At 34.3% G+C, this 26,218-nt stretch overlaps 1 protein-coding gene across 1 annotated transcript in view; it reads right to left on the reverse strand.

The window, feature by feature from the left end:
* Window positions 1–25,295, reverse strand: part of LOC149720192 (acyl-CoA synthetase short-chain family member 3, mitochondrial-like) — a 67,261-nt gene extending 41,966 nt beyond the window's left edge. Inside the window, exons 1-5 of the mRNA XM_089864425.1 lie at window positions 25,233–25,295; window positions 25,053–25,137; window positions 23,820–23,835; window positions 22,707–22,788; window positions 16,164–16,286 (exon numbers count right to left, since the gene is read on the reverse strand). Coding sequence (XP_089720551.1) covers window positions 16,164–16,286; window positions 22,707–22,788; window positions 23,820–23,835; window positions 25,053–25,137; window positions 25,233–25,295 — 369 coding nt within the window. The remainder of the gene's footprint in view (window positions 1–16,163; window positions 16,287–22,706; window positions 22,789–23,819; window positions 23,836–25,052; window positions 25,138–25,232) is intronic.
* Between the last annotated feature and the right edge of the window lie 923 nt (window positions 25,296–26,218).

The following is a 26,218-nucleotide window of genomic DNA, read 5'->3' on the forward strand; positions in this document are numbered from 1 at the left end:
TTAAAAAAAGAGAAATGATTCCATATCTACGTAAATAAGTTGGTAAGTAGTCCTCTTTACTCAAAGAGGTAATATTTTGGTTTTCCAACTTGTTTAAAATTCGAATAACAAAATTGTTATGACAAGGTGTAAAAAAAGTTCCATTATAGAACGAAATATGAGTTCATGATAATTACGACTGCATTATTGTTTTCAAGAGCAGAACGGAAAACGCGTATGGGGAACAATAGCTAATTAAAGTGTCCGTTCTTTCCAAGCATGTAGTTTCCCACGCTTTGAGAGGTAAAATTTTGGTAAAATTTAAAATTTTATGGGCCTACAGATTAAGTAAATGCTTTAACGGTTCAAAACATCTGACAATATTTTCTCGAGAAGGTCTGATGGGAGTGTTGGAGCTATCCTCCATTCTTTTGATAATTTTTCTTCCTTAATTGTAGTTGTGAGGGTGCACCTCAACGCCATCAATGGCGTAGCCAAATATATAAATTAAAGGTATGGATGGCCCAAGGCCCCCTATAAGGTTATTAAGTAAGCCGAATATAAGATTTAAGAATCACTACAATTACATAAATTAAACCTATTATTATTGTTTGTCCGTAACACCCGGGTGGCCTTGTTCCAATGGCTCACGATTCAATAGCCTGTATACCACACCGAACCGACTCTGCCGTCTACTATTGCCATTAAATCCTGCAATTAATGAATTTTCTTTGTGTGGAGTATATAGACAGTCGACGGTAGTAACTGGTGTTTGATGGGGAAGGTAATGTCGCTTAAAAATATTTAAAACATGAGAAAACGAAATAAACTAGTTAAAGATGTTGTGCTTAATCTTGGGCGGGGTCAAGCAATTCATTGAGACGCTGGTCGTTCAACTTTTTTGAAGGGTGGAGGAGCCCCAAGACATGCTAGAAGGCTTGGGGTTTACTGGTTCGGCATCCCTCTAGTAAAAGCATCTAGGCATCGCTAACACACCCTATGGACATAACAATTGACCCACGCGTCACCTGAATGTCCTATAGAATTTTGAAAACCATGGAAAATTGAGGTTGTCAAAGCTCTAAAGATATTTTTAAGTTTACTAGTTCTTTGATAAATTTATCTTGTATATATTTTGAATAAGTGTTTTCTTAAATTCAATCGAGAACGCGTGGGTAAAATATATTAACCAATCACTTGAAAATCCATGAACTATCCATGAACTTTATAAAAAGCAAGGAGAGTAGTAGAAAATAGACAAGGAGATCATCAATCGATCAGAGTGGTCCGAGGTGAAAACCAATCAAGACGCACAACGACTTCTGGTCCACAACTGCACTTATTTTCCAATGGATTCGTAAAAAACCAGAATGTATGCAAACTAACGGCGGAGCGAGCGAGTAAAACGCCCGGCAAAAGACATCTTTTGGGAGCCCTGCAGCAACGAAGCAGCCTCGACATGGCTCCAGTTAAAACAGTGTCGGAAAGTATTTAATTTAAGGGATCTTCCCCCGAACTAACGAAGAAATTGCAAATGAATTCAAAAAGGTTTTCTCGAATATATCGAATGATGACTCTATACTTCTACCCTTTACACCTAAAAACAAAATCCAATGTGAATTTTATCAATACATAATATCAGAACAGGAAGTAAAAGATACAATTAAGAAACTCAAACCTAAGCTATCATCCGGAATAGATGGAATTCCAAACTTCGAAGTAAAAGGCTGCGGAGACCTACTTTCACCAATATTAGTGCATATTTTCAACCTATCACTAGAACTTAGGCAATTCCCAAGTATGTGGAAAGAAGCTCTGGTTTCCCCAATATTTAAACAAGATGGCTCCGGCCGTATACTTTTTGTGCGACGTCTAGTGACAAGAATTAGTATTACTATCTTCATTATAAGATGACCCCAGCTAATTTGGAATTTCGGTTTTTTTTATTGTTTATAAAATAGCATTCCTATTATGAATAAAATAAATCTAGTAATAAACTACAGTAACTTACTCATTAGGTCCATTTTAAACTTAACCTACAGAACTTTATCTTAATTAAATTACAGAATAATATTTATTAAACTAGGGTTGGTACTGGTAAATGTGAACGATTCTATTTTTTCTTTAAAATTTTGCAGCTAATTTTTGGGCGGCTTAAATTCCTTTTAAAAGGGCTCTATTTGTAGATTGAATATCGAGAATTACGATAAAAATGGTCCAAATATTGTAGGAATTCGTGGATGAAAGATACGAACCTATATACACACCAACTCGGACTGATCAACTTAAGTTGATGCCAATTTTAGGTGTTTCTTAATACAATACCATCGGGTAATAAGCTTTAGCAAGAATTACAATAATCCCACGATAACAAACCTTTAATCGTTAGATAGATCACGTTTTTCGCTAGAAAATTGATATTAATATCTGTGGTTTCGATTCGGAATTCGATTTTATAAATAGAGTTGGAAAAAACCAAGTAAAAATTGCAAATGTTTCAAGGTTAATTAGGATCCTTTTTAAGCTATTTTACTATAAAATAAAAAGTAAAAGTGGTGTAAGGAATCTACGTTCGGATAATATTAACTTTAAAATACATCATTGACCCAAAAAAGACTCAAATTTCGCGCCATTAGTAAATTTATCAATTTAGCGGTAAGAGGGCGGTAGCTACCACTACGTATTGGGCGGGAAAGCGAGAAAACGAGACAGCTGTTATGCGAGGTATCGAAATAAATAGGACTTCTCAACCAATTATTGAACATTTTGACTCGGGTATTGTTTTAACTATATTATCCTATTATCCTATTATCACTTATCACATCTGCGTAAACTTTAATCTAGGTGCATGCATTTAGGCCCTACGTAATGGTAGCTCCTTCAGGGTTGCCGCGGAATTTTCAAAACCAAATTCCCTGACTTTTCCAGGTTTTTCCTGACCTTTTTCTCTGATTTTCCCTGACCTTTTAGGCCGAAAGTGTGAATGTTTACAGCACGTTTTAAGTGCTTATAATTAAATAAACTCTCTACATTAAGTTTTCCCATGTATTTGTTGCACCAAAACAAATAAGAAACATTTTAACTATAAATAACAGTCTAAAAGAGCATTTACTTTACAAAAACAATTCTAGACATTTTTAAGGATTAGTCTAGAGTTTTCTGTGTTGAGAGAGCATCAGGAGAAACTTTCATTACTCTTTCAATAAAGACTTATTCCCAGAAGTTTTACCCACTAAATTCAAATTCCCTGACCTTTTCGGCCCATTTTTAAATTCCCTGACTTTTCCAGGATTTCCAGGTACTGTGGCAACCCTGTCCTTTCCTAGGGCCTTTTTTATTCCTCCCATTTGATTATCATTGTTGTTCACATTTGGGTCCAGTGTTCAGTCACTACCTCCTTCAGTATTTAGGGTCAGGGTGTTTACATTTACCAGCGATTGTTCTCATTTGGGGTCCTCTAAGGGGATTGGGAAAATTGTGCAAAATTTAAAAGAGTTAAAAAGCTGAAAACAGCGAATTGTGTCTAAAGAATCATATTTCATATCCTGAAAGTTTCTGGTGACTTGTGTCTAACGTTAGCTCCACGGAAGTTATTCAAAGATTTGCAAAAAGTGTTCACAATTACCAGTACCAACCCTATAGTAACTTCCTCAATCGGTTAGTTTTAAACTTAACTAAACTACATAATTATTTGTAAAGTTATCATAAACTACAGTATCATGATAATATTAATTAAATTAAAGTATATTATTAATTAAATTAAAGTATAATATTAATTAAATTAAAGTATAATATTAATTAAATTAAAGCATAATATTAATTAATCTAAAGTAAATTCCTCAATTAACTTACTTGAAACATCATTATTTATTACTATCGTCAATCTCACTCGTGAATATATATTTATTTTAATCTTAATTAAAATACAGAATAATATATATTGAACTATTGTAACTTCCTCAATCGGTTAATTTTATTAATTAAACTACATCATTATTTATAAAGTTATCATTAATCTCACTTGTAAACGTGGACTGCTCGCTTGACTAAGCAGAGTAGCAAACGAGTTTTCAAGAGACGATATCATTGGCTGATAAGGTTTTAGGAAAAGAACTTTAAGCTTCAGACGTGACTTTGAGGCCGACTTAACGTCATATTAACGTGGTAGTGGGCGATTATTTAATTTCTCTCTCTTAGCGCGAAACGCGCCTAGACTCGAGATGGATTTGTCTATCTCAGCATTTATCTTATGAAAGCAATGGCTTATATAAGTATTCGGTGGCGCAGACCTAGCGTACCGGGTTTCCGAACCGTAGCGTTAACGTTGGTACGTTCGAGTCACATCGGGGACTTGGAAATTTTCGAAATAAAATAATATAAAGTTTAGCTACCCTAGGTCCATCTGTTCGCGTTTTAGAGCATTATATGAATAAATTTAAATAAATTAACGCGAAAATGGGCGGGGATAGGTCGGGGTTAAGGCTATAATGGGGGAAAAAAGGGGGTAATATAGGGGGGAAAGGCACTAAAAAGGGGGTAAAAATGGGGTAAATCTTCGGTATAAATGCATAACTTTTTGTCGCCAGATGGCGCACAAAAATAAAAAGGTTTGGAAGCCGATCCGACGAACTACAGACCAATCTCCCTTTTGAATTGCTTACCAATGATATTTGACATGTTAATGAGTAATAAACTGTACAACTGGTTCAAGGTTAACTTATCCGAAAATCAGCATGGCTTTGCCAGGGGTCGATCTGTTGAAACTAATCTCCTAAGTACTCTTGAATATATGGCTCCCGAAATAGATGATAGAGGACAGGTGGACATCCTATATGTAGACCTATCAAAAGCGTTTGATAGAGTCTCCCACCGTGGTGTACTTAAAAAACTTAATTTTTACGGCCTAACGGGAAAACTATTGGTCTGGATTGAAAGCTACTTAAGAAACAGGAAAACCACATTAAAAATCAACGGAGAAATATCGAAAACAAGCTATGGAGTTACTATTCAACATATACACCTCCGATATACCCTTGCAAATTCAGGACTCCAGAATATACATGTTTGCCGACGATAACAAATTATGTAATTACATTCGCAATGAAGAACACTGTGGAAAACTAAACACTGACCTAATGAACCTTCAGAAATGGTCTACCATAAATAATATACCTAAAACGAGGATAAAACGTATGTGGTGTCTTACACCCGCAAGAAAAATAAAATTATTTATCCCTACAAACTGAACGGAAAAACACTGAAGAGAGAAAAGAACATACGCGACTTAGGAGTCTTGTTTGATGACTGATGAACGATTACATTTCATAAGCCAAGTTGAAGACACCTCAAAAAGCTGTTTAGGAACTCTTAGTTTAGCACAGTTTAGCACTGAAAATCGCTAAGGATATAAACTCACCCTCATGTTTTAAAAGATTATACTCAACTTTAGTGAAACCGAAGCTGCTATTCGGTGCCCTAGTATAAAGTAGCTGTAGCCAATACCAGATATCTAAGCTCGAGCGTATTCAGAAGAAATTCGCTAAAATTTACCATCAATACTTTAGCATCAAAACCCCGTTTAAGTACGAAACAGTCCTTAAGACATTAAAAATCGACTCAATAAGGGACACCTTAATAAAACTAGACATACTTTTCCTAAAAAAATTAATTCACAACTCTATTGACTGTAAAGAACTCTTAAGTCAAATCAATTTAAATATCCCAAATCAGAAGACAAGAATTAAAAATTACCAAATTTTCAAACCACAATTGTCTACAATACACCCTATGAGCCGTATAATGAGAAATTTTAATATTCATGGAAACAATGTTGACATTTTCAATGCTAAGAAGTTAAACGTGAAAAAAATTGACCTTACTTAACATGAACCAAAATGAGCATAGTTTTAAATTTTAGACCCCCTAATAATTTAAAACCACACAAACGACGTATCATTATACCGATTGTCCCCGCGTGCAAATACTTGAAGGTCACACCTACGCTGTACTGTTTATTCGCACGAAATAAAAGCTTTATTATTATTATTAATAACCGCGAAACTGTGCGTGTACGTGTCACATCGGAAACAAACCACCTGATTTGGACGCCAGGACTCTCTATTCATAGAAAACTGCAAAAATAGTCTCGTACCTAATTTTAACTTAAAAATTATCGTTTTTCAAATTCCATGTTTATTCATGCGATACATTCTTCTTGGGTTTGTTCCCGGAACTTTATTTACTAGCTAATGTGTAATTATCTCCCATGGAAGTGTAGTGTATGATAAGGTTAAGAGTGTTTTATTCATTAAAAACTGTTTTAAAAATTAATGCCATGATGAATATTATACAAAAAGTCTTGGTTTGGACCAAGGCCGGAAAATCAAACGATATGAGTGAGGTATATCAATTGACAAAGTTTCAGACATAGCAGTTTTTCTTTAATTATTTTTTATTAATTTAATCCTTAATCAGTAATTAATTTAATCAACTTATTTTACTGTTAATCGATTTATTCCCTCTAAATTTATTCAAAAAACTGTATATCTTCATTTTTTCAAGAAGATATCCATTTTCAGATAACATTTTATCATGAAATTAATTGTTTGGGATTTCGTATAGATGTTCACTAACTTTTAAGCACCTTGAAGGACACAGTTTTAAATGTTAGTGGCTTGACAAATTTTCATGTTTGCACCACAAGTAGTTTTTTCAACGGTTACAATTTGTTGAGAAGACTGATATTCGATAATATATGATAAAGAGAAACTTATTTTATTCGGACAAATTAATAAAATAATGTCGTTTACTTAAGACAGAGGAACAACGTTTGTGTTTTTTTTAGTTCGTAGCTCTTTTTCATGGACAGGAAAAATATTATATAGCCATAACCAGAACCAAAGATTAGGGTAAAGATTCCATAAAAAGAAAAACTTCTCAGTACCAAAGACGTTTTATATTCTTTTCCTGCGGAATTAATACATAAACCACTTTATTCTAAACGAGTTATGCGAAGAGGAGCACACTGAAGATCGTCCCCTTCCTAAATTTTCCTGAGATATAAAATTTTGCAAACATCAGTGCTTGCAGTGTATGGGTTATAAGAGCAGGCAGAGCCAAATCTTTCCACATTTTAAATGGTACGTGAATCTTCGACTTACGCGTAATCTTTAAAACCCTGCCCATGACAGTGCTAAAATTATTACGCGTAATTCGTAACTGATGAACAAGAAGCGCCTACAAAGTAGCAAGAGTTGGTGACGTTTCAAATGTTGGAAGAAACTCCAAAGTACGGAGGCAGAAATTCTTTGATAGTGGCGACAATGGATATGTAGTATTTCGATATCCGAGGTTGAATGCATAAATTCTTGCATCACCCTAGTTTTCCATCCGCTATTAAAAAAATTACATTTTACTTTCGAATTATGTCAAAGATAGTTTGCTCTTTCTAGACAGAATATTTCAAATATTCCTTATTGATCCCTAAAAACGTACTCCCTTCAAAAATTAATGTCATGATAAAATGTTTTCGGAAAATGGAATTCTTCCTGAAAAAGCGGAGATATGCAATTTTCTGAATGAATTTAGAGGGAACAAATGGATTAACAGTAAAATCAGTTAATTGAATTAAATTGTGATTAAGGATTGAATTAATAAAAACAATTAAAGAAAAATTGCAATATCTGAACTTCAGTCAATGTAGTTTAATAATTATGTCGCCTGGATTCATAGTTCTAATATTACAAGCTAAACTACACGTAATTCTATTTGGTACCAGTGGGCTGTGTCTTAAAACGACCAATTTTACAATTAAAAAGCGCTTCTGTATAAAAATTCAGTACTATTTTAAAATTTAAGTAATCTCTGTCGCCAAACGTATGTTCAAGGTGTAGAGGGGAAGTTTCAAGAACTGGGCGAGAGAAAAATCACGTGACGTCAAAATAGTATGCTATTTCGAACTTTATCGTAACTTCAAACCACCCTTTCTCTTCCTTGGGTTTTTGGAGATCACATTGGGAGTCGTCAGCTCAGGCCATACAATTTAGACCACCAAAATTCACGTCACGTCCCTGTAGCTTCTCCCCTTTCAGTACCACTCGGTTCTGAGCCGAGATTGTTTTGTCTATTTTAAAGAAGGACTTCAGGCCCAACATATTTTTATGAAACAGTTTCAAATTTAAAAACCTTAACGAAATTTGTTATTTTACTACGCAGTTATTTTCAATTGTAAATGTCAATTGTTATTGGATGCTATTCGCTAAATGACTTGCATTTACCAGTGCTTGATATTTGGAATACTACACTCTAAGAAATTGGAGTGTGATTTAACACCTTTATAAGTACTTTATATGGGTCCAAATTTGACACCGTTACAGGTGTACATTTACACCCCTGAAGGGATTTAATCACACTTACGCTCTAAGAAAATGGGGTGTGCTTTAACACCTTTAAAAGTAGTTTATATGGGTCCAAATTTGACACCGTTACAGGTGTTCATTTACACCACTGAAAGGGTTTAATAACACTTATTTGAGCAATGGGTGGCGAAGATAAGTATAAAATTGTGCAACAGAGGTGCAGTTTAACACCTTTTTAACTCTTATATCGCACTGAAAGTGAATTTTTACTCTCATATTAGTGTTGTGCAACTCCTTAAAGGGTGCGGCATAGCACCTTTCAGAGTGTCGCTTCACACCTTTAAGAGTGTCGCGTAACACCTTTAAGAGTGGGAGATTTTTTGGAAGGATAGTAGTAGAAATTCTAGTACTTTTCCTAGACTTAAGAGCATTACCGATGACGTAAAAAACACTATAGTAGCTACATTTTGACCACTCATGAGGCATAACTCAATTATCGAGTATGGTTTCCCTGTTTAATTAAATTTTGATTATCCGCCATTCCGCAGTATTATTAGCAATCAATGCTATATTCATAGCAGGGTTCCATCTTGAGAGAAATTCATCACCTATAGGGAGGAAAGTTCTCACATGCAGAACTATACCTCTTTAAGCGAGGGTTGTTGCATATAAAGTCATATTTACGGGTTTATAAACTTCTGAAAAAGGCAGAAAGTTTTCAATTCGTACATATGCATAGGGTATTAAATTAGTTTTGGATGCTATAATATTCAAGCAGTAGATATAGACGTTCTTGTTAAATTTAATATTCTCTTTTCACTAAGAGTTTTTCGAGCACCAGAAACGCGTTTAATCTAATTTGCACTACAGATTTTACAAAAAAAAAAATCCATTTAGTACTCTAATTTTTCTCAAAATAATGATAAAACATGTCACAAAAGCAAGTGCCCCACTTTGGCTTCTCAAGCTGGCCCTACTGTGAGGCCAGTATCTAACCTAGTCTCGTTTTTTAAGAGTATCGCTTAACACCTGTAAGAGTGTCGCCTAACACGTTTAGCATAGTTTTATGAAGGTACAACACCGCCAGATTACCAATTTCTTTGTTAATTTAATTTAAAGGATAAAACTGTTTTCTTTCATGAATATAATCTTTAAAAAAAGGTTTAACAAGTACGTTTTTCAATAATTTTTTACAGTTTGTATTGACTTTAATATTAAAACATTAATGAAAAATAAATGTAAGACCTTATTTAAGAAACCAGCAGTATTATAATTTTTCATGTTTAATTTCGAACGGTGTTTTAATAGTGTTATTTTACACCGAATTTACACTTTAAATTGGCCTCTAGAAACTCAAGGTAATAAAACACTCTTTTGGGTGTTTTTACGGTGTTTACACCGTTTTAACACCTTTTTAACACTTCCATTTCTTAGAGTGTAGTTTAGCCTGGCTAAAACATACAAGACTTTTGCATTCTAACGAACCAAATATAATTTTTAAGTGTAGCTTTACTGGATGTTCAAATATGTACAAAATCTATGTTTCCCTTAAAAGTCACGTTTACAAAAAAACATTTTCGTAAAGGGTTCGAGGTTGTTTCATTAGACTTTGCCGATTCAAATTGCTTAGAAAATAATAACCATTTTGATTCTGAAGAGTTAATACCATTGATGTGGTTATTTCGGAAACAGCCGAACAGATATTTGTTAAAAATAAATAATATGAGAAAATGTTGAACCAATTACAAAAAGAAGCAGCTTTGATGATATTACAACTAGGAGAGAAACATAAATTGCCCATGAATGTTTTCTCTCTAGCATATAAAATAGCTTTTTCTGGATTACTGGAAAATACAATAGAATCGTGAGTTAAATTCAGGGCAGTTAATGAAGATAATTCAAATTTGGGACATATTTATGCAAGTAAAATATCACACTGAACATTCTGAGCATGGTGAAAAGTAACCACGTACTTGAAACATATTGTAGAGAAAATTTAAATCTCATTGAACCGATCGAGTTTTTACTAAGAACTAACAGAGTTGCTGGAAAGGTTTTTAAAAAAGCTCTTAATTATGTACCAATAATAGATGTTTTAAGACATTTATTATCACACTACGATGTGTGGAGGGAAGTGACCCAAGAAAAAAAGGCTAATAGCTCGCGATTTTTGACAGATTTTGACGATGGTGAAATCTGTAAAAACCATCCAATATTGACAACTGACCCAAGATGTCTTAGGCTTTTTTTACTTAGAAGAAGTAGAACTTAACAACCCTTTAGGAGCAAAGAGAGGAAAGCATAAGGTTACTCTAATTTATTTCGATCTGAGTAACTTAAATCCCTTGAATCGTAGCAAGCTAAGCTGCATTAAATTAGCGTTGGTAGTAAGATACAAATTTGTCAAAAAGTATGGCTATAGCAGATTTTTGAAACCGCTAATAGACCATATAGAAACTCTACAAACAACTGATTTCGAATTCAAAGGAAATATATTTAAAGCATGTTTAGCTTCGATATTTGGTGATAACCTTTCAAGATACAGTATTGGTGGCTTTATGCAATCTTTTTCTGCAGGCCGTATTTGCCGGTATTGTGTGATTAATAAGGAAAACATATCTTCTTGTTTTGAAGAAAAAAGAAATTATTATAAGAGATGAATACCATTTAAATGCTGTGCTTGAAAACACTGAAAATTCGCCAATTTATGGAGTGAAAGGCCCTTCACCATTTTATGTTTTAACTCATTTTAAGGTTACTGAAGCGCTACTCCCCAGACATAATGCACGATGTTTACGAAGGAGTGGTCCGCAGAGCACTGAAATTAATTATCATTCATTTTATTAATTCGATATTACTAACGTTGGACCAAGTTAATTTTAAAATTCAAAACTTTTGCTATGGAGATTTGCATATAAAAACGGAAACGTTCCAATAACAGATCACGTTTTGGAAGGAAAGGGGATGTTGACTGGGTCAGCAGCTCAAAAAAACTCTTTTGTACTTATTTCCTTTGATTTTTTGGACCAGTAGTTCCAAGCGGTAAGAAATATTGGGCCAAGTTTTTGGTTTTAATAGAAATATCTGAAATCATAACAGCACCCTGATTTAGACTGGCTACCATATTTGTATGAACGAATAATTGAATTTTATGAAATTATAAGTGATATGCCCGAGGCGACGTACACCCGAAAGGTTAATTAGATTATATGGGCCCTTAATACGTCTGTAGTGTATGCGATTTGAAGCCAAGCACCAACACTTTAAGTACATTGCGGGTATGTCAAGAAATTTCCAAAAAAATCAGTATGACTTTGGGAAAACGGCACCAATTCCTTCAGTGCTGGGAGCAAAGTAGTGAAACTGGCCTGGAAAAGGGTGATTATGTTAAGCCCTCAACTCTCAAGTTTCATAATCTTCCTGAGGGGCTTAAAAATAAGCTTAGGGAAATCTGTACACCAGAATGTATCGACAAGATCTCGGTAGAAACCTGCTTAAACTTAGTAACCTACAAAACTGGACGTGTTTATCATTTAGAATTAACAAAATATTGTACATTTCTTAAAGTCCATTACATTGTTCAAATGAATAGGAACTGGCACATATGTGGTAGAATTGTATACGCTACGAAAGATTTAGAACACTACAACGCCTATACAAAGAGTCAAATGGCTGGCATATTATGAATCCATGCGACGAAATTGGAAACTGGACAATGCAAATTTATAAACTAAACCAACAAAATGTTCTCATTTTCAATCACAAATTAATTTGCCAATAATTAGTATACTGAAATTAATAGGATGTCTCTTCACCATCCATGTTACGTCATAGGAAAATAAGCAACTATTTCAATGTCAAGATGACATAACTACAAATGAATTTGTTAAACTTTTGGAAGCCACATTTCATTTACCTGAATCATCCATAAAAGCTGTTCCGGTGTTTGAAAGAAAAACTTTGCAAGATTGGGTTGATTACTATTTCACAAATGGAACTCCACCTACAGAGTCAAAATTAAACCTCGTTTTGAAAATTCCTAAGGAACAACATTATGTACCTCATGTGTAAGTCTGAATATTAAGTCACTCTATACCATCCTCCAGTCTTTGTACTAAACTATGTACCCTGGTGTTATGCCGGTGCGGTATTAAGCTTTGTAGGTGTTTCATCTACAGACTTTAGGGTAATTGTGCGCCAAAATCTGGTAAAACTTGTCCATAAACCCAGACTGGTTGAAGGTGAAAATCATTACCAGGTTAATTCAATTAAAATTTGTCTATTATGTATCAGAGTGGTATACGACTCATCTCGGGAAGAAGAGATAATCTCAAGCGGAAGAGATAATCCATCTGGCTCGGATCCAAACAATAGCATGCACGAATTTGGAAAATTGCCTCGAGTATATTGTCCACCCAGATTTTCTAGACCATTCATGGACTTGATTTCAAAGAAAGATCCAAAAATATTTGACAGAAAAGTGTCAACCCAAATTGTTGAAACATTATTAGAAGATGCTAATAAGTATACATGGTACCCTACTCGAGACGACAACAGGAAAATTGGAGGTGGTCTCATTAAAAAATAGCCAGCTTTACAAGATAGACATCCCTCAAGTACCTTTGTAAGCTCACACTAGGCATTGTTTTTCTAAATTTATTTTTTGGTTTTAATTGCAAAATCTTTAATAGGGAAGCTGGATTACTGCTTAAAAACAAATTTAGACACGAACGCCTTAATAACCCAGATGTTCCAGAAATCAAAGCTTTAATAGGTCGTTTTGCTCGAAAGAGACCAGCTGAGGTAGTTGAAACTAACAGTGACTCCGGAGCTAAGAAGGTTTCTGCGAAACGGCCCACCCCTATGGTGATATTGGTATAAACTACTCGTTTCGAGCAATATAACATCTCTCCATGCTTATTTTCCAGTGAATCTCTGCAATAGCTGAAGACGATGACTCAATTGCAAGCCATTTCAAAACTTTGGCTAAAGAACTTGAAAAGGCTCAAATGAGCAGAAATGATAGCCTCGTGGAAGAGAAGATGTTCAGGACTGCAATATTCCGCCAGAAATTGGTTTTAAATATTAGTACGTCTGTCGTCGTTAAAAAATTTCCAATTTTGTGCGAAAATAATCAGGTGATGAATACAGAAATATTTTTATCATTTCAGAGGGCCAGTTTAGATGCGACAATGTTTTAAGTTATTTTTAACCTAATACAGTATCTGTCTTCTCAATACAGCTGGTTATGGAATTTAACAGAACTCAAAACATACGACCCTCTGCTGAGAAGATTTTGGTACACCACATGAAACCAATCGCGAAAAGAATAATAATGATAGCCGAAAAACAAGCTGCAAATAAAAAAAATGCCACCACTAAAAAAGTACTCGCTTTAGTCAAAAAAAGAGAAGACGTTTTAAGTATCGATGCTTTTCAGGGTATTTAAAATTCAAACCAGAAATTCATAAGATTTCTTCAACTTTGAATCTTTTATAAGACATTTTCTGGGTCTTTCTGCTTGAATATGGGTGGTGTAGAAACAGTCATAATAACGTCAAACATAATTTATTTGAGCTTAGAAATCTCTTGATATTGACGCAGCTTGTGACATAAGCTGGCCGCAACAGAATTATTAAAAACCATCACATACGTTCGAATAACCAATGAGATGCGAGGAACTAAATGTTAGTATGGGTTCTATGGTCTTTAACGGTTCCAAGTGAAAAAGATCTATGTATTCCTGTTTAAGCCATTTGAGCTAACTGTTGTTTAGTATTAAATAAACACAAATTTGCAGAAAGAGAACTAGATGCCAGCCTTCTCATACTTCCATCAATTTTTAATGGGATAACTGATTTATAATATGATTACAATGTCAATTGATCGATCAGTTGTAGCGTTATAGCTGAGCTATTCATTTGTTAAAATTTAATTTATGAAAGTCTAATTAAAAATGTTTTATGCATAGAAAACGGCGAATGAAACTCCTATGTCATCTTTAGCGAAGAGGGATATTTTCTCATCACCCTTCAAAATTCATATTAAGGGCCAATTGTTCAATTCAATTTCCATTTTATTTTGTTTCAAGTGAATTCTATCAAAATGGCCGTTGCTTCACTTTTTGCGGGTTATTATGTGTTCCAACTTCCAAATGCATTATCTTAAAGGTCTGGAAAAGACAATGGAATATTTCCAAAAAGTGATCTTCAAAATTGGAGCCGAAAAGCTGTCTCAAGCTATGGTTACTGCTGTAAATAAATTGAAGGCCTAGGCCTTTAGTTCAACAAATAGATTGAAGGCCTAGGCCTTTAGTTCAACAAATAAATTGAAGGCCTAGGCCTTTAGTTCAACAAATAAATTGAAGGCCTAGGCCTTTAGTTCAACAAATAAATAACCTTCATATAATTGAATTATTATTTAACACAGCGATGAATGTTATGAGTTTCAAGTTTACCCGCTCTCAGAAAATGGAGAAGCTTTAAACACATTAGATTTCTTCCTTGTCAGTGTCTACATTCAATATAGTATAGCCTAACATAATACATTCAGAAACAAATGCCTTAGAATTAAAATTATAAATCAAATTTCTCTCTTCAAAATTCAACGCCATAGCTGTTAAATTACAATGTTTCATCTAACACTTGTCCACCATGTTTTATCACTTGTCCACCATGTTTTATTGAATGGTGAACTGCTCAATTTTGAACTCAAGCAATTGAAATTGAACCCTTGATGAAACTGTCTGATGTTGGTCAATAATGAATGCATAAAAATTCAAATTTTAAATCAAATTTCTCTATGTTAAATTTCAACGCTTCATCTAACACTTGTCCACCATGTATAATTGAATGGTGAACTGCTCAATTTTGAACTTAAGCAATTGAAATTGAACGCTTAATGAAACTGTCTGTCAGTAATGAATGCATAAAAATTTAAAATTTAAAATCAAATTTCCCTATTCAAAATTCAACACCATAGCTGTTAAATTTCAACGCTTCATCTAATGCTTGTCCACCATGTATTATTGAATGCTGAATTGCTCAATTTTGAACTTAAGCAATTGAAGTTGAACGCTTGATGAAACTCTCTGATGTTGCAAAATAATCAACATGCAATATTGAAAGTTTAATTTTCCAATTATATTTGAGTGGTTTCATGCTTAAATATACATGGTGTATTTACCTCTTACGCACCGTTCAAATATTAATTTGTGAGCGTTTAATTTTGAACAATATTGTTCTGTTCAAATTTGAACGCAAAGAAATGATTCACATTTGCACGTTAAAGCGTACCACCAGAGTTTCGGGACTTTGTACGCCTAAGCATTCAAAGATGAACCTCACATTTCTACAGTGTAGACTTGATTTTGTTTAAATTTGGAAAAGCCATACCCTGAATAGTTACTTTTTAAAGAAAAGCGCGTGTAAAGTGGATCCCCAACAACGTGACTTTCCTTACGAACTGCAAGTTTGGCTTGGCGAAGGCAGGAGGCATTTGAGCGGGATTTGTAAGTGCTCTTATAACCACACCCATTAGCCTTCGCCAAGCCAAAATTGCAGTTCGTAAGGAAATTTAACTTGAAGGGGATCCACTGGACCCGCGCTTTGCTTTAATTTAAAGGTATCTGTGAATTTTTCCATTATCATTGCGGAAGGGTGTCAGTTCTTATCTACCAGAGTCTACCGGATCTGCAGAATATAGGTTATGGTGCATTCCAAGTAGGGGTGTGTAGGCATAATGAACAATAAAACACCATTTTTTGTATGTTTCTCTCTAAGATAATATCAATAACTTTCAATAGAGCTCAAAGAAATTCAAACTAACCTCTTCAACAGCATATGCAGCTAAATAAATTGGACCATGCTTCATTATATTATCAGTTCGACCCTCTATATATAGGCCCCCGAATTCGTTCATATATCCTTGATCTTTGGTGTCGAAGTAACCCTGGCAATAAAAAATTGATTATATTTCATTATCAGTAGTTCGGGTTCATCAATTAACAGTCTCTGAATTTTAAAGTAGCTCTATTACCCCCAATCGAGCCCAAACACAAGTAGTTTCCTTCCCGTCAAGCGAAAAACCATTTAGTATAATCAAACGTTCATAGAATGAGACAAAAAGTATACTTCATTAAAGCTTGCTCTCTGTATAATATGAGAAACCCTCCTTTACCCTCAGAATAGTGTCGATCTCTCTGTGTTTTATTACTATCACGACCGTAGCACATCGAACAGCTTGTGAATAGGCTCAATATAGTAGTACTATGAAAACAATTTTGGATCACTGTCATATTTTCTACAAACATTTGACCTCAAAAAAGCTCTTCTCTGTTTGGTTGGTTCGTGTACGGGTTCAGAGCAGGGGTCGTTTACATGGCGTCTACAGCCAAAAGGTGGGAAATGTGAACGAAGTATACTCTTTGTTTTTATCTATGAATTTTTGCCACAATATCATATTGTAAATCATGCGCAACATAATATCACTTTTTTACATCAAAGCTGTATTCCTTTACAACTAGAAAAGGACTAAAATTATTTTAAAACGGTTTATTCATTAGGCTTTAGAAATATAAAACCGAACATATAAGAACAGTTAAACACCTTATTGTTGAAGCGCAGCGACTGAAGTGACCGGAGCCTCCTTTGTTTTCATTCACATTGTTAAATTACCTCGAAACAGGTTTTCTCAAACACTACTGCCATATCTATATAAACTCATTTTTATAAGCTAGAATTTAGTATAAGCATGTGAAGTGCAAAGAGGGGGATACGGGTTCCATTGGACTTTGGGTAGACTAGTGGCAAAATACAAACATTATCTTATCATCATTTTACGAAAGCAAAGCACTTAGCGCAACCAAAACCGAATTTTCATATCGAATAGATCAGCGTAATCGATAATATTCGCCTTGGACGATGCGCATTCAATGTTAAAAGATAGGGACGGTTCCGAGGTTTAGTGATGCTCTTGAAAGCCTTAACCAACAAAGGTCTGTATAAATCTCGGCGCAAAGGTATCTCAGAACATGCTTATATTTGGTGACCTCCCATTGGATAGAATCCCATTCGAACGATTTTATCTGAAATATTATTTTAAATCCCCCGTTTGTGCGGTTTCTACCTATTGTGATTTTTATCAGGAATATTATTACTTATAGTGCTATATAATACTTCATCAAAAGTTAATTGAGCGATAGGAGATTTCGTCTCACCGTGGCACAGTGGAAGAATATCAGACTATCGTGCGACATTCCATGGACCGAATCCCCGAATGAAAAAGTTAATTACGTTATCTCGGTTTCATGCTATTGATTATAAACTTCATTTAAACTTAATTCCAGTTACGTTGGACAGTGTGGGAAACTATAAAGTAATCAAAAAATACACCTATTGCAATAAAGGCCTTTGAGTATTTAAAATATTTTTGGTAAATTTTATTAACATGACGGTAATATTGTTGTGGGTTATGGTAAGGTCAATTTAAGTTTGGTTAGGGTTAGGTTTCGTTAGATTAGGTTGGGTTAGGCTAGGTTGTGTTAGGTTGGGTTGGGATAGGTAAATTTAGGTGAGGCTTGAAAGTGGTAGGATCACTGTTTTCCCAAATATTTTTATTCTCATTGACGTTTTCCATAATAAAAGTGGGCCTTTTCCAGCAAATTTTTAAGATCCCGGAACAAAAAACGCTATATATATATATATATATATATATATATATATCCTTGAACAATAAATATATGCGTTTTCTAAAATATTGATTGTTTTACAGGTCAGGACAGGTTTGCTTTCGGTTACAATAGAGGCATGCTTTTAAACTTGGGATTTCACCATCGCAGTATCATTATTTTTTAGAACAAGGGTAATTTTTTTAACCAAAAGACATATTTTTTAATTCGGTTTGTAAAAACAGCGTTAAAAATATATCGTTTAACAGCATTGATAAATTTTAAGATCATAAACCGCACCTTTTGGCTATATTCGGTCCAATGGGACATTCGGTCTAATGGGATTCGGCCCAATGGGCCACAGCTTTAAAATATCCTGAAAGTTTGTTTTTGTAGGAACTAGCAGTATTAATGTAAGAGATAAATATAAAAACGTCATGAGAGCCTTATCAAGTTTAAATCCTGTTTGAAAATACATACTCGGAATTTTGTTGAAAAAAACTGAAAAATTTAATATATAATTCTAGAGGGCCGGTAGGCCCTTCTAGATAAGAACCCACACCCTCCCGTAATGTTAAAGAAATAATTCACAGATTTTAGGCTTAGCGTCCCATAGAAAAAGCATGGGATTTTTGGTGGTCCACTCCATCGAATAACTCAGAAACTACTTCGAAGTTAAGGTTCGGAACACTTTTGAATTATCAAGCAACTATTGAATGTTGAACTTCTGAAGTTTGATTAAGAACAATTAATTCTAAGTATTTTATTTTAATTAATTTATAAATCATGGTAAAACCGTTACATATATTACACTGTTTGCATAGCATTTTATTCAGCCTTCGTCGGGTTTGTGACGCATAGGATAACGCGTCTGCCTATGGAGCAGAAGATTGCAGGTTCAAGTCCTGGCAAGCTCGGTGTTTATTTTTACAGATCTTTTATTCAACATAAATGAAATAATCCTATAAATACAATGTTTGGATAATTTTTTTGTTACGAAATACGGGCTTGTGGCATAATGGATAACGCGTTTGCATTCGAGGCAAAACATTGCAGGTTCGAGTCCTGGCAAGCTCGGTGTTTATTTTAACAGATCTTTTATTCGACATAAATGATATAATCCTATAAATACAATGTTTGGATAATTTTTTTGTCACAAAATACGGGCTTGTGGCCTAATGGATAACGCATTTGCATTCGAGGCAAAACATTGCAGGTTCGAGTCTTGGAAACCGCGTTGTCTATTTCTGATGAAGAATCTTAGTATATAAAAGGGAAAATTCTTAAATAACAAGCTTTCAATGAAATAGGCGCGTGCTGGCGCGTGGTTTAGAAATAACGTTTTTTTTAAACCTATACAAAAAGGTCAACTAAACTTAATTGAGTCACCAACCGCCTTTTTGTGTGAAATAAGTTACCACCCGCCCATCTATGGTGAATTAATTTACCACCCTTCTACCAATTGTGAATTAATTTACCACTTCCCTGCCAAATGATTTAAAATTTTAATCTTTCCCATAAAATAATGAGAGGCACTTGGAGTGAGCCAACTGGAACATCGAATTAATGACGTTTGACAAGCATATTATTATTTTTATAATAGGTTAATACAAATTAAGGCTGAAGGAACAGATATTATATAAAAAAGACTTGGTTTGCCCAAGCCTTAAAAACAAAAGGATAAGAGTTTTTCCAGTTGTCTGAAGCGCGGACATTTTTTCTATTGAATTTTAAAGACAATCCGTATTTTACTACTCTTTAGAATTTAATTCAATCACTTGATTTTACTGCTAATGGACTAGTTTCCTAAAAATTAATTGAAATAAAATAATTACTTATCTCAGATTTTTCAACAACAATTCCATTTTCCTGAAACATTTAATCATGCATTTATTATTTTGAGGGATATCGTGTAAACTCAACCAACACTTCTAAAACCTTCCCCACAAGTACTGATATACACAGTTCAATAATTGTGACTGTGCTTAAAGAAGAAACGAAACTCTTTATCAAATATAAGAAAGGTGATAACAGCCCCCTTTTGTATTCGAAAAGACCGCATATAATACATAATTAATGAGAATATTATTTGAAAATTAAAGTACGTTCTCCATTGAAAAGAAAAGAAAATTCATGATAAAATGTTTCAGGAAAATGGAATTGTTGTTGAAAAATCTGAGATAAGTAATTTTTTTTATTTCAATTAATTTTTAGGAAACTAGTCCATTAGCAGTAAAATCAGGTGATTGAATTAAATTCTAAAGAGTAGTAAAATACGGATTGTCTTTAAAATTCAATAGAAAAAATGTCCGCGCTTCAGACAACTGGAAAAACTCTTATCCTTTTGTTTTTAAGGCTTGGGCAAACCAAGTCTTTTTTATATAATATTCACATGCTCTAATTCAGCCAATCGATTTTGTCACTTAGCTTTTATTTTTTCAAGTCTTTGTTTATGAAGGTATTTTTTCCTAATGCTTGTACCTTTATTCTTAATTTTAACTGTGTTGAGAAAGTGACGTGTGGTATAAACCTTAGCAATAAAGGAATGTGCTAAAATCTATTTAACAAGCTGTTCTCAAGAGTTGTGGAAAAGTGTCTTTAAATATATTCCTAAATCTATCCCCTAAAATCATGCTTGCAATGAGCCTATGCAAATTATCTCAAAGAAGATCATGTGTACATTGATTATGGCAAAAAAACTCAATCTGACCCCGATTTCAGCCTAATCTATTTCGAAACCTAACCGAAACCAAATCTAGCCAAGCCGAACATCCTTGACCATATCCAAATATTACCTAATCTGATCACTCGCTCTAGAAATCCAATAAGAATATGATTGCCGTTTTTATCACCTTGACGCTCATACGTACTTGTTATTTATGATAACTACATGCATAAATGTTGAACTTACAGTTTTGATGACCAAAAAAAATCCCAGATTGCGTTCTTAGAGTGCATCATTATAACAGTGGCGTCGCTAGGCCATTTTTGGGGGGGCTATACCCCCCCCCCTTAATTCCAAACTTAGCCCCCCTACCAAAAAATTGCTGTTAGCAACCTAAAATTCTGTAGCAATATATAAAAATTTTTCAATATGAAACAGTAGAATTTTGAAGAAAAAAACAGATGGAGACAAGTAAAATGTTTCATGTCCTTTCGAAGGGAGTCCCAATAGTGTGGACTAAAAGCTAACCAAAACTAAAAATAAACCTAAGACGAGTGAAAATCCTTCATAATCGGTTCCGTAGTCCTTATCAATAAAAGGTTGTACATCTTTAAAATACGAAAAATTTCATGTTGACACAAATTTACGGATAGTTTTAAAGGTCTACACATTTTCCAAAGAACCCATTATGCAATTTTTAGCCACATCGTAGTATACGATAGGCTCTTAGTTTGACCCGAGCCGTAGTAGTACTGGCCGGGGTTTTCGCTTTCGTTATCGTCAGATTTTAACTTAAATGGAACCAATAGTTCAATTGAAAAAATTTTCACACCGCACCCGGGAATTGAATCCGACTGGCTGGTGCAGCAGTAAGATACGCTACCATTGTGGGGTCGGACACTTCTGATTTTTTGTTTAGGGTCTTTGAATTTTTTTCTTTTTATTTATGTGCAAATTAAATAGATAACGATGTGGCTACTATTAAGTCCCAGCTATTGGGCCATCTTGTTTATATTAAGTTCTTATAATAACTTTCAAATAGTTTGCCCAGATTTAGCCCCCCCCCCCAAATTTCGAACCCTAGCCACGCTACTGCATTATAAATGCTCGCTTTGAATAGCTAATTTTTAACTAAATTTATTATAAATGGCTCAAAACTATACATAACTATAACATTAGTTAATGAATAAGAATAGTCGGGTTATAACGTTTCAGAAGTTCAGAATAAATTTTTGCGAGTAATTCTCGATACTCTAAAAGGCTTGTAAAAAGCACGAGAACGAGCTTTTCGTGTGTTAATGCGAATCCTCAAAGAGATAGTGTAATGTCGAAAAAAATTAAAATTTAATTTTGAGTTGCTAATTAGTGCCAAAATCATCAATAATACTTAGGAAACTATGTCCATTATAACTTTATATATTTATAACATCAAAACATTAGCATCGTAAGCATGACCCTTTTTACTTCTCTTAATTAAAAATGTTTTAAGCTGCTCTTTCCACTTTAGGAATATATTGGAGCTTCACGTGATTTGAATTATAATCAGTTTACCAAATGAAAAACCATTTGTCAACTTAACTTGTTAGCACACATAAAGGCAGGCGACCTTGTTTCTCAACAGGAACGAAAATTAAAACTAACTAGCTTTGAACGTGCTAACATTTTAAAATAACTTTGTTCGGCGAATAACGGTTTTAAATTAATTAAGATTAAAAACTTTTTTTTTCGTAATGAAACTTCATAAGATCAACATTTAAAAGTTGCTAATTAACTTGAAAGTATTCCGAATCTTAACTTTGCTGTAGTTTCTTAGTTATTCGATGTGCTACACCTAAAAAAACAAGGTGTTTTCAAAGCGACGCTAAGGATAAAATCCGTGATTCTTTTCTTTAACATTATGGTCGGGTTTGTCCCTATCTAGAAGGGCCTACCGACCCTTTAGAGTAAAATTTGACGCTATAGGGTTGTTTTGCTGGGCATCACAGAGACTTTTAGAAAGCGAACCCTAATCACGCTTAAATTATTATTTCTTACGTACTGGAAATTCTTCGAAGTAATTACTCTTGCACCTTTCATGGTCGTCTAGTAAACTTATGATACTTCCAGGTGGTAGAGGCAATCTAGATTAATGAAAATGTTTAACAATATTGGATAAGAAGTTAGAAAAACTTTTAAACATTAACAATAGTTAGTCGCGGTCTACAGAAAAAGGACATAACATTCTGAAATAACTGATCGTATGAACGTCTTAAACATTTCTGAAAGTGTTCTGAATAAATTTTACTTTTCATGTGAGATTTAAAAATGAAAAAAATAAACCTGCCTTTGTAGACAAAGACTACAAAAAGTTAAAGATAAGCGAACAGTATGCAGTGACTGAAGTCCAGAAAATGATTTATTTTCAGTTTAGAAACACGATTTTAAAACATCAATTATTTAAACAAAATAGTTATCTTCGATTTATCACCAAAATTACATTTTCCCATAGGCCTAGTATTGTATCGTGAAATATTAAATTATTTTAGAAAGACCACGTGGAATTTCAGTCTTGATTTTGCATTCACTTTTTACCTCTCCTAGTTAGGATGACGTCATGGAGTGGTATTACACTGAACGGGTCTGAGTGTGTGTCTGTCACCGCGTTTGCAGTTGGCAAATCGGAGCAAATGTATAAGCAATATCCGGACCGCGTTCTCAGTTCACTGAAAGCGATATAGGCTTCCACTCCAATATCATCGTTAGGTTAAGAAGTACGCGGCTATCGGCTAGGGTTACGAGAAACGTCTAGCCCCCAACGGCTGGGTTCACGCAATAGTGGTTTTTCTTATGATTTACCGTGAATCAGTCACCTTTTATGTCCTAAAATTTCCAAAAATTGTTAAAGAGGTATATACGCTACAATTCAAACGTCAACAATAGCCATGTTTAAAATTATTTTAGGAATAACGTTACTTAAAACGACTTAACTAGAATCAATTAATTACGATTAAAATAATTATTATCAATTATATTTATCTAATTATTTAAGAAAATTCTCTTTGTTGGGTCTCGGCTCTGAGAGGTTTATTTTGGTTTCTCAACTTGTTGATATTAAAAGTGTTAACATGAGCTTTAAGCAAGGTTAGGAGGAACGGTGTTGTTATTCACTTACAACTTGTCGCGTCCTCCTAAAATTTAGCAATTAATGAACTAGATGGCACCACTAATTAATGTAAACAGAAACACACCCCCTTTAGAAAGGTATAAAAACAGGACCCCTTGATTAGATAAGGCATTCGAGTACCGGGCACGCGACTCTGCAACTTCGGACTATGAAATATTGGACTCTAATACGTACGGGTATTAACTAGTAAACTCGCGCTAGTATTATTTTAGTATATCTTTTACTTGTTATTTAATAAACTATAATTATTGCACATTCGCCTAATTATTCACGTTTATCAGTACATAACACAACTAGAAAGGAAAAGGGTTGCTTTAACGGAACTATATAAAATCAAATAACGAAACTTCATCTTTCTTAATGATTTTCCACTTAAAAAAAACCACTGCAGTGACATTTGTTCCGCGATTGCGCTTTCACGACCATGGTTACATTGATTTCCAATTTTTTTGTCGGCGGTTTAAACTAACTCAATAATCGATCATTAAAATTTGGATTAAAGTGATTATTAACCTGAAGTTTCAATTTATTTTGCATTATCTTGAAGAATGTTGCGCTGGTATGACGTTGACTTTCTGTTTTGCAAAGAACACACAAAAGATCAAAAGTCATTTATAATGGACAGCTTGCGGTTAATGTAAACAATGTCACATGTGTTTCTTAAATATTACTGGTTTGACATGAACCCTTTACAAAATGAATGAAATTTTCATAAAATAGTTTGGGTAAAAAAAGGCGAAAAAAAGGAAACAAGTACTATTTTAATTAATTGATGTTTTTAAATAATGTTTCGAAACTCAAATAGAAAAATCAAAATCTGGCTCCTAAGTCATTGCATTTTGTACAATTATCTTTTGTAGTTGTACTCCACAACAACAATTTTTACCTCTCCGAGTGACGTATGTCAATGAGAGAGGTTCTAATTTCCACGTGTCTGTGTGTGTGTGTCTGTCTGTCTGTTGTTACACCCACGTGACCGCGTCCGCAGTTTGCAAATCAGAGCATACGTGTTTTCAATTTCCGGCCCGCTTTTATAGTTCCCGGAAATTGTATTCCACTTACAGGCTCTTACTCTATTGCCTGTCTAACATCACCAGCCTCTGGTCTTTGTTCATCCCACATGGACACCAGTCTGTACACACTGGCTTCTAATCACCATCATCTGCTACTCTTTGCCCATCCCACATGGACGCCAATCTGTACATACTGGCTTCTATTCACCACCATCTTCTGGGCTTTTGTCCCCGCAATTAAAAACTTTCTCTCTCGCGACGTCTTGTTTCAACAAAAGTCGCAAATCATTGATCTGATACAATTGATAAAAAAAAACGTCTTATATGGTTGTTTTAATAAAGTTTTTAGAAAGCGTTTTTTTTAAACTCGCCACTTTCCGTTTCTTACTGCTAAATAGGGGGTTTTGAATGATTGGGATGATTTTGAAGAGAAGGCTAGCAATTGAACCATGTTCATAATTAAGAATAAATGTTCGATAGTAATTAGCAAAGTGTTTTAATTATTTTTTTAACTTGTTATTTTGGTTGGGTTGTTCTCAATGAAAGATATACACACTGTGCAATGCGTCCTTACTTAACCTTGAAAGATGTTATACTCAGCAGATTCCATTGATTGTTAAAAAGACCAAAATATGCCATCAGATACACTGCGGCGGTGGGACTTTAGTTTAATACTAATTTCGCATTGTAAATATGAGTGTTCCTTGAGAAAGGTTAGTCATCTTGTTTATGGCGAACCCCAATTAGTTGAATACAGTGAACACAACCACTTTCTCAAATGTTGGCACCATTTTGTGACCCATGCTGTACTTTGAATGTGGGTTCTCTCCTTTTCAGTAAACCTTTATTTCCGCCAAGCGGTTTTCAATGGGTGACATATTGAGGGAATTGATTGGCCATTGAATTTCTAGTTGGATCTCTGCGAAATGCGCCGTTTTCAACCAAACGTTCGTGCAAACTAATTTTTAAATTGACATCAAGAATCGCCCACTAATCTAGATAGAAATCTTTCTCCACCCCCGGCATTTTTAAATCATAGTGGAACAGCATGTCGCTCCCGTGGCCATATATTCACCGGAGGAAGATTTGAAGTTTCATTCCACTTAGGCCTATATATTTGTGCAACAATAAAGGGTATCTCTATCCATAAGAATATGTCTCAAGACATTGATTCCGTGGTGGACGTGTATTCAAAACATGGCAGTTAACATCACTTTCCCTTTACTGGACGAGCTATGCTCAACTGTTCACCTTCTCTTTAAATTCATCCCAATCATTCAAAGCCCCCTATTTGGCATTTGGAAATGGAAAGCGGCGAGTTTAAAAAAATGCTTAGTAAAAGTTTTTTATCAATTGTATCAGATGAATAATTTG

This window comes from Phalangium opilio, unplaced genomic scaffold, assembly GCF_054372755.1.
Source record: "Phalangium opilio isolate 3A_F unplaced genomic scaffold, DU_Popi_V2 ptg000002l_1, whole genome shotgun sequence".
In the NCBI taxonomy this organism is placed as follows: domain Eukaryota; kingdom Metazoa; phylum Arthropoda; class Arachnida; order Opiliones; family Phalangiidae; genus Phalangium; species Phalangium opilio.